Source organism: Phragmites australis, chromosome 5 (assembly GCF_958298935.1).
Source record: "Phragmites australis chromosome 5, lpPhrAust1.1, whole genome shotgun sequence".
NCBI lineage: Eukaryota > Viridiplantae > Streptophyta > Magnoliopsida > Poales > Poaceae > Phragmites > Phragmites australis.
Window position 1 is genome coordinate 47,126,972 of NC_084925.1, and position 9,414 is coordinate 47,136,385.

A 9,414-nucleotide genomic window follows, 5' to 3' on the forward strand; every position below is an offset into this window, starting at 1 on the left:
TCAAACCTTAGACAAGATCATGGCAGCTTACCTTACGGAGGTGAGGAAGCTAGAGAAGAAATTCATCAAACTCAAGGTCATGTACATCCTGAGAAAGGATAACTGTCTCACTGATAGTCTTGCCCATCTAGCCTCCTCACGATCTTAAGGACAACCCGGGATCTTTATAGAAAGACTCTTGAAGCTGTCCGTGACATTGAAAGATGATGTGGCCAAAGGAGTGATGGTCTAAGAGACATTTAACCAATTAGGGAGCTCGTCAGGAATTGACGCTCCTTAAAGAGTCATGTGGGAGCTTGTAACTCTGTTCGAATACAAAGATACATGGATGAATCCAATCTGCAAGTTTCTTCCGGATCAAGAGGTACCCAAGGATGAGGCATTATCTGAGTAGATTCCCCATAGAGCCTAGTCGACGGCATCCTCTATCACAGGGTGCCCACTGAGACTCATGAAGTGCATATCTCAGAAGCAGGGTAGCGAACTGCTCGAACTAATCCATGGAGGGGTGTGCGAAGCACACACTTCCTTCTGGGCCCTAGCCAGAAAGGCCTTCGGGCAAGATTTCTACTGGCCTATGACTCTCCACGATACGAGCGAGATGGTTAATAATTGTACCAAGTACCAGTTTCACGGTAGACACATCCACCAACCCACTCAGGCTTTGTAAACAATCCCCTTATCATGGCCTTTATCGACATAGGGGCTGGATATTCTAGGGCCCTTCCCGATAGCGCCAAGGACCTTCAAGTTACTTTTTGTTGCCATTGATATTTTCACCAAGTGGATCGAAAATAAGCCAGTCAAAAGGATCACCTTGAAAGCTACCAAATGGTTCATCATGAAGAACGACATAAGCAGATTCGGCATCCTGGGTAGGATCATCACCAAAAACGGTACCCAGTTCAACGCATGTGGGGAATTTGACGCGAAAACCCAAGAGAGCAGGCGCATGTCTGCAATGAATGTGCAGTGTTTCCCAAAAGTCATCATGATTTGTTGTCGAAAGAAGAGAAAAGGTTCCTTCACAACCACATAAAATCTTCGATGCAACAATTCAAATTTTGAAAGACCCGCTATACGGAGATTTTTCTATCCTTATTAGGATTATGAGAAATCGGCATAATATTTTCGGTTGACCTAGAATTCCTACTCTGATGCGAGGCCTTCTCCCAGAGCGACCCAGTGTAGGCATAATATCCCGACTAGATGACCTGAGGAAAACTAGAAACTCGGTTAGATGTACATCCTACCCGGAGACCCAAGTTATCACTCGATGAGGCAGTCCGCCACGATGCCTTCTTCGGTTGGGCCAATTTCTTGATCTGTCACAATCACTGGGGAACCCTGGATACCCAGAGCATACGGTCATATTTAGGAAGAGAATCTCTGGATGTATGAAAACCTTCTATGAGTGTTAAGGTATCCGTTAAACAAGGAAGTGTATCCCTAAGTTTAAAGATGACAAAATACTACTCAAAAAAGAGTCTGGATGCTATACAACAACCCCCTATATATGGACCTAGAGGAGCATGTAGAGAGGATGGGCCAATTCAGAACCACAATTGTGATCTACATTGATAGCTCGCCAGACAACGTGCAAGGAGCATTTGACTAGTTTTAGATCCCATCTAGGCTACCACAACCCCACTTGTAATCTGTCTCGAAGATCTATACAAGAACACATGATGTATGGTTATTATCCTCTAGGAGGCTCGAACCTATATAAAATAGCTATCTTTGGTTCTTGATTTGGCAAGAGAGCGTATCCCCTACTTTTATCGCGTATTCATAAGATCGATAGTTTACTAATTGTGAGGAACCGTTCAAATAATATTCTTATTAATCATTAAGTCGACCATTTACCTAATCACGACTGCAATGATTAATCAGAATATCATCCCAATAGTCCTAGGATGTGTTTTGTGCCCAAGATTGGAACACACGTCTTTCCAACATATGTCATCACAACAAATCTTAATAACGAGCGAGTAAGAAAATTACATTACAAGTCTTAAAATATTTACAATTTCTGACAATTTACAGCAAAAGAGTGCTAGGATACGAAAGAAACATATTCACCTCCTAGTCAAAAGAGAAACTACGCAGTGGAAGATGACATCTATAAATAACAAAACATAAGCGGACATAAAGTAGTTTGCACTACTCATACCCACCACCTACATCGACAGTGTGAAGTAGCCAAACACTAGCTCCTCCTCGCCTCCAGAACCTGAAAGAGCAGCGTGAGTACGAAGTTACTCACAAGACTTAATCTGTAATAAGTACATATAAATAACCCAACTCTAAGGATTATGCATTTTGATGATTAGCAAGGAAAAGCCACAAGGTTAAGTAGATTCACTTGCGAAAGCAATTTTTGAAATAAATGTGTAAGCATCTACACATGACCACCTATACCATTCTATCATATAATTAGTGACATAAACATATATGTAACTGGAACATCATAAATATATCTAAGAATAGAACCATCTCAACTACATCCCAATATACCATACTATATCATCCCATGTTCGAGACTCTACGACCGATGCAAATGGACAAAAGCATGCTCATGACTTAGAGAGCTGCAATTCAAATTGATCTTACACACTGCATGGGGTATAACTTTACCCACATGACTCGATGACCATTCAGATTGCATGACCACACAGGCCCACACAAGGGGTACTCGTATCAACCTTTCTCATACCGGGAACTACCCACTTGCGCATACCCCTATGGTACTGGGGTTACCGCGAGCGTGTACTGGACACCTCCGGCTCCCCGCCACCTTTCTTCTCCTATTCTTTTTTCTTATGTGTCATAGGACCACAAGGCAAACGTCAGCACGACGTATGATAATCGGCTTGTCTTACCATTAGATTGACATGCGGTTAGTACGGAAAGTGCTAGAGCCAACGGCACCGATGGATGGTACTTAATCAATGCAAGCGGTCTATGACATCCGGGTTCCTCTCCCGACCTACCCCTAGCACCACCCACATCTCGTCTCATCCTCACTCTCATACAATCCATATTGTTATCATCCTTGTGAACAATAATTGACCATATAGCTCGCAAACAATGGAACATTCCACCGCTCGACTTCTACCGAAGACCTACAAGGATAAGGATCCAATGTCGGATTATATGGGTAGAACCTATGTTGATACATTATTCCTTCCTTGATCTTGTTCATGATCCTTATCCTTGTAGCCTGGGTATAATCATGAGAATGTTTTACTTAAAAGTGATATGAGATACTTAGCATAATTCATCAATTGAGACTTCACAAGATCCAAAATATGAGGTCCTTTGTTGCTCCAGCGCCCGCTTGATGCAACCCGTGCATCACTCACAGAACTCCGGTGGTTCGCTGTCGCCTTCGATCACCCCCACGCCACACTTCGGTCATTTGGTCTCTAAAGAAGAGCGCATGCAATGATGAGGATGAAAGAAATGCAAGGAAATATGCTACATGATGCATAACAATGGAGGATGCAACATAGCAACAAGCTAAAAGTACATGACATGCGAAAGAACACAACTTCTAAACTTCTGATAGAATTCGGAAGTTTTGAGTTGAACTTGGAACTTCCGGGTTAACCTCCGGACAGGGTCCTCGGCTTGCCACGTTTTGATTGACTCGGAGGTTCTGGGTTGAGGTCGGAACTTCCGGCTCAAGCCGGAACATCCGGGTTTGGCTCCAAACGAGGTTCTCGGCTAATCCTAACTCGGAAGTTTCCAGCTATACCTGGAACTTCCGGGTTGGGGTTCTCAGTTAGCTCTAACTAGGATCACCCGGAACTTCCAGGTTGCAAACCCAGAACTTTCGGGTTTTGAAAGAAAACGTGTTCTCATTTATTTCCTTGCTGATTCACCTTGCATGCTAAATCTATTCCACATAAACATGTATATGCACTAGCTCAAGGGTTCTAGACTCAATTTACACACTAAACCCACACAATTTCCGAGTACAATGCAACAGGGATTTCCCGTGCTACATGGAACTTCCGGGTTACACCTGGAACCTTCGGGTTGTTGCAGAGAGTTCCTCATAGGGAAACTTTAGCCGATTTGAATTGTGCCAGGATCTAAGGAGTGAAGGGTTTGCACTAGCACATGGGTTCTAGACTTCATCCACCAACAAAAAGCAACACGATTTTCTAGCTCAAACTCATCCAAACTCCTCTAATTAGCTTCAAACATCAAGAACACCAAACGAGATCAAGAACGGCTCGAATCCTTCATGCTTGTGAACAAGAAATGGATGGATGAGAAGCTAATGAGCTAGTGAACGCAAGGGTACCACACACGTACCTCGATTTTGCTTCTTGAAGGAGAAATCCGAGGGAGAATGAGAGAGAGCTTGAGGGAGAGGGGGAGCAACTCTTGCTTGCTTGGGTGGGAGAGGGAGAGAACGAGTGAGTGGGGGCTGCTGCTGCTGATAAGGAGAGGGAGTGGTTGGCCACCCATGTGGGCCCCATTCTCTAGAGAAACAAGTCCGTTTCAACTGCAAAAATATTTCCTTCTCTCCCGAATTTCTTTCTCCCATTTTATTACCCAAACCGATGTGCTCTAGTGCTCAAAAAATAAAATTACTCAAAATTAAATATGACACTAAGGATGCATGATTATGCTTAAATACATGATTACGGGTTTGGGATGTGACACTAATTGTTGACAATTATGAATATTGTTGCTTATTACTTGTTTGATAAATTATGACATGTTGCATCGACGTAATCAACGAAAAAGATAAGGTAAGGTCGTGCTAATCATCCATGGCGAACTAAGATCATGGACGCTACCATACGGTGGAGTGTATAGGTGTCGAGTCATCCATATCGCAATGAGAGCATGGACGTCTCCATACGACGAAGTATATTGGTGTTATCCATGCAACATTGAAGCACTGGTGGCTATATGCTCTTGTCGTATAGCCGACGGCCATGACTCTCATCGCATGGTGGACGTTCATACATCCTTTCGAAGAGAGCTTGTGGCCATTTTTGCCCATGTAGCATGGACATGGGTTGTCCCATACGAAAATAGTACATGAAGTGAATATGTTAGTAACAACATACGAAACATCGCTTGTGCGGTGAGTTGCATGAATATCGTTCATGCGGATGTTTTTATTTTCTCTCGCATGAAGGGTGATGTGTGGCATTTATTTTCATGCTCACTATTATTATATGATGCCTATGATGTATGTGGATGCTTGATCTAGACTTGTAATATAATTTAAACTTGCACTCTATCCATGTCTTGTGATGAAATTTATGTTGTTAACGATATGCATGTTGATTTTGGGCATGTCTTGAAACGCATATCGAGGATACCGGAATTGTGTTGGTTTTAATTGATCCAATACCTCCTTGAGCTTTCATTTAAATGTGGGTTAACATGGTACGTCAAAAGGAAAGCGTGTGCTAGCTCTCAATTCCGTGGACAGCCGGCGGGACAATTAAACAGAGAACAAAAATGACAATTACAATGTGACTGTGTCTAGATCTAGTCCTAAGGATTTCGACGATTTCTCTCGTGTTCTAAATCCAGAAGCTATTGTCAGATTAATCTAATGGTGACTCAAAACTGTTGTGTATCTCAATTGGTTGTTTTTGCTTATATTCAACTATGTTTGTTTCGTATTGCTTGTCCGGCTTATGACTTCCAACCTCACTTGGCTCAATCCCCCTCTCTAGATGTATTCTCTTCCCTTCTTAGATAGTCGGGTTGGAAAGACGTAATGTACTCGGAGTCTTTGAGTATGATCTTTCTGGATTATGTTACTTTCGAATATACGAAGAACTCTTTTCTAGTCCAAAGATTATTTCTGTGTAGAGCACGATGAACCTCCTGAAATATCAGTATGCCTTGTTTACCTCACGATTGTTATAAAACCTACCGTATCAGAATAAGAATACATGTATGATACATATCAGTCTTTAGGATATATCGTATTTCTACTTAATCCTTTAATTATTAAATCCTGGTACATGTCAGTATCAACTATCCATGAATACATGCACCTTAACAGCTGTAGTTGGTAGAGTTAGGAGGATGATTAGGGCCGGCTAACTCAAGGCGCGGATGCATGACGAATGCTGACGGATGGGGGCTAGGCCCTCTCTCGCATTCGAGTTGAACTCAGTCCCATTTATTTGGAACGTAGTAGGAAATTGTATCTATCGACTCCTGCAGAATTTGAATTGTTTCCTTCAAAATTGCAGGATTTCACTTCCAAACCCTGCCGGGCCTCTAGCTGCAAGATGCATTGCACTGCTCCTGCGCGCTTTACAGGACAGCGTGAGCAATGCAATGGATCAGAAAAGGCACCAGAAGCCAACACATGCAGTTACTGATGCCTGCCTGGCTGTTCCTGTTCCTGTGCCTGTGCCTGTGCTACTGAGTCCAGTATGCAACGCAACTCGATCGATGCCATCTTCTTCATCTTCCTTCTTCGTTGAACTGATTGATACCAGCTCGCTGAAGATCAATCGGTAATCCCAATATATATAATTCAACGGAGTATAATTAATTAAACTATCTGTTCCTGTTAATCCGATTCATTCAAGATGGAATCAAGTGCTACTACATTACAGCCAGGGAAACTAGTGGAAGGCTCCAGAACTTGAGGTCTCCGCAGGGCAGGTCATCCTGCAGATTTGCAGGAGTATACAGTGAAACTGCAGAGCGCACGCAAGTACTGAAACATTGATTTGCACGCATCGACGCACCTAATAAAAGCAAGGTAGGTAGCTAGTGTAGCACTATGCAACAGACCGCGAGAATTAATCATCGATACGCGGTAATTAAGTAGATGCATGGTGCTCTTCATCCTCCTAGCGTGTTCTCATCTTGATCCATCTGTCTTTGATAGGACTCATATAGGAGTGAGATAGGAGCAAGAGTAGCGGATCCAACCAATCTATCGCAGTGTCAAAAGGCAGAAGCTAGCTAGAGCTGCGTGGATGAGGAGGTTCTTCGGATGTGGGAGCTCTTGCTGCTGCTGCTTGACTGGACCAGTGCAGACATCTCCACTTTCAGCTGCATCCACATCATCCATATATATAAATATAAATATATGCATCTCCAATTTCATCTCCAGTTTAAGGGAGTATATATATTATATGATTGAGCTAGCTTAATATTATTAGCTATATGTAGAGAGAAGAGAACGAGAAAGAGAGACAGAGTACTAGCGTACTTGTTTGCACTGCCTCTTGAGCTTGAGGTTCTCATTCACCAGGCGACGAACCTCCTTCTCCAGCTCCTGCACATACGCCTGTATCGAAATTCAGGCATGAACTCAACCCAAGTTATCGAATCCAATGGATCAGTAATATATGGATAGACCTACCCTCTTCCTTGCCCTGGAGCGGAGCGCAGACTCCCTGTTCTTCATCATCCGGATGGTCTTGCGCTCGTCGTCGCCGTCGCAGCTGCTGCCGCTGCCCATCAGCTGCAGATCCAGGCCGCCCAGCAAGTACTCTTCCTCCTCCTCCTCCTCGCCGCAGCCGCCGCCGACGCTGAGCGACAGAAGAGGGCCGGGAGGACGGCGTGGGGGCAGCGGATGAAGTGACGGTGGCACGGGCACGGGCTCGGCGGTAGCGCTGTCATTGTCGCGGCCGGTGTTGGTGCTGGAGAGGGAGAAGAGCGAGCTGCAGCCACTCAGGCTCAGCTGCGGGCTGGACGACATGTATCAGTCGCGCTTTGCTTTGCTCTCCTCTGCTTTCTTGCTGTGCTTGTTTGGGCTTGGTGGAATGAACAAATGGTGGACGACGATGACACGGACGCGAATGCGACTCTTCTTCTACTGTGCGTGTGCGCGCGCGCACTCATCCCCATCTATCCTTCTCGGCTGGCCTCCTCTCTACGCACAACGGCAATACTAGGGGTGTTTTTGTTACTGAGACGAGGTTAGAGCCGCATGGTATAAATACGTCGAGCAAATCAGACTGAATGTAGTTATATTTATTAAAAAAATAATTTTTTTATATCTAGATAGGTTGAGTTAAATTTTTATTTGATTGATGAAATCTGAATTACATGAGTAGATATAAAGAGTTGGTATTGTGATTGTTTACTCGCATAAATATGATTTTATGACACTAATAAGTGGGCTCACTTGCGTGAGCAGATGCAGAGCAGCAGTCGTTGGACCAGGCTACGGATCGAGCTTCACTTCCAGACTAAATTAGACCATATATTTACATCCGTCGAGCCATGCTACAATAACGAATGCAGACAACCAATATTATACGCATCCAACGGATCAACTGTTGAAGATTCAGGTAACCAAATTAAAAACCAAGTTAGGTAACCAAATGAAAAAACAAGTTAAAATATGTTTTGGTTTATATGTGATGAATAATTAGTATTAGTATTTATTTAATTTGATGGTCTTCGATCTTACATGAGCTTCGATGTGCTGATTCTGGTGAATCTAAAACTTCTGGTCCAAATCTAAAACTTCCGATTGAATATCTGGTGTTCAAAGTTTTTATCTCGCCGGAGCTTCCGATGTTCAGTTTTGACAACTAACCTAGAACTTCTGGTCCAAAATCGGAACTTCCGGTGTCATGGAAAAACTAAAACCGAGTGCTTCCATTTGGATTGAACCTAGAACTTCTAGTTTTGACCCGGAACTTACAAGTACCCAAGTTAAAGTTCATATGCCTGGTGTTCACGATTCTTTTTGGATATGATTTCAACTGAGAATTTTGATTTTAGATTAACTGGAGATGGAGATGGAGAAATGTATCTGCTTGTCTCATAATGTGTAGGTAATAGATGCAACTTGGTGGTCGACAATTGGATGATCGGGACAAAGCGGTGTACTTGGTGCCAGAAGATCAAGGAGGTCGGACAAAGTCAAGGATGATCCTAGCTATACACATGGAGGTCAAGTAAAGTATGGAAGATAGATGGAGATGACGAGTTGACAAAGTCAAGCGAAAAGGGATGCTGGTGCAAATAATAAGGCGGCCCGAGGGATTGGGAGCAAAAGAGATTTGCTGGCGGTTAAGATCGCAAGACGGAGTACACACGTTGATATCGGAGCAGTTGCTTATGATGTGAGCATGTGGCAGTGAGTCGTACTTTGAGGTGCGTGCAAGAGGTTTCGCGGTTTTGACCTCAAAATCGTATGAATGATGGAAATATACGTGGCATCATCACGAACCTTACGTCGAGGCGAAGTTAAATCGTGAAGGCATCACAGTCATCCATTGGATAGAGGATAAAATAGACTAAAATACCCTCGATGGTAGGTAGGAGTGTACTACAAGATAGAGGTAGTTTTGGTATAAGAAAACTTAGCATCCAAAAAACCTTTCAAGGCCTATAAATAGAGAGGTAGAGCTATTGGGAGAGGGGGAGTCAGTCACTTGAGTTTGTATG

General features: G+C 43.4%; 1 protein-coding gene across 2 annotated transcripts; it reads right to left on the reverse strand.

Annotated features, from left to right (window-relative positions):
* Positions 1-2,022: 2,022 nt before the first annotated feature.
* LOC133920186 (bZIP transcription factor 27-like) lies at positions 2,023-7,873 on the reverse strand. 2 transcript variants are annotated; one of them, XM_062364896.1, is made up of 3 exons: positions 7,373-7,873; positions 7,220-7,297; positions 2,023-2,233 (listed from the first exon to the last, which is right to left on the reverse strand). In XM_062364896.1, the coding sequence occupies exons 1-3, from the start codon at positions 7,709-7,711 to the stop codon at positions 2,210-2,212; spliced, it is 441 nt and encodes a 146-aa protein (XP_062220880.1). In that variant the 5' UTR covers positions 7,712-7,873; the 3' UTR covers positions 2,023-2,209. The 2 variants fall into 2 exon arrangements, with proteins under 2 accessions (XP_062220880.1, XP_062220879.1); XM_062364895.1 differs by lacking the exon at positions 2,023-2,233 and adding an exon at positions 6,547-7,059 and having other exon boundaries at positions 7,373-7,872.
* Positions 7,874-9,414: the final 1,541 nt, after the last annotated feature.

What these genes read in the sequence shown, in the direction of transcription:
- LOC133920186 (XM_062364895.1), bottom strand. Translation starts at nt 7,711, where the DNA reads ATGTCGTCCAGCCCGCAGCTGAGCCTGAGTGGCTGCAGCTCGCTCTTC. An exon ending in GCTCCAGGGCAAGGAAGAGG is followed by an intron (nt 7,298 to 7,372) that starts GTAGGTCTATCC and finishes ATTTCGATACAG; the next exon opens with GCGTATGTGCAGGAGCTGGA. An exon ending in TCAAGAGGCAGTGCAAACAA is followed by an intron (nt 7,060 to 7,219) that starts GTACGCTAGTAC and finishes ATGTGGATGCAG; the next exon opens with CTGAAAGTGGAGATGTCTGC.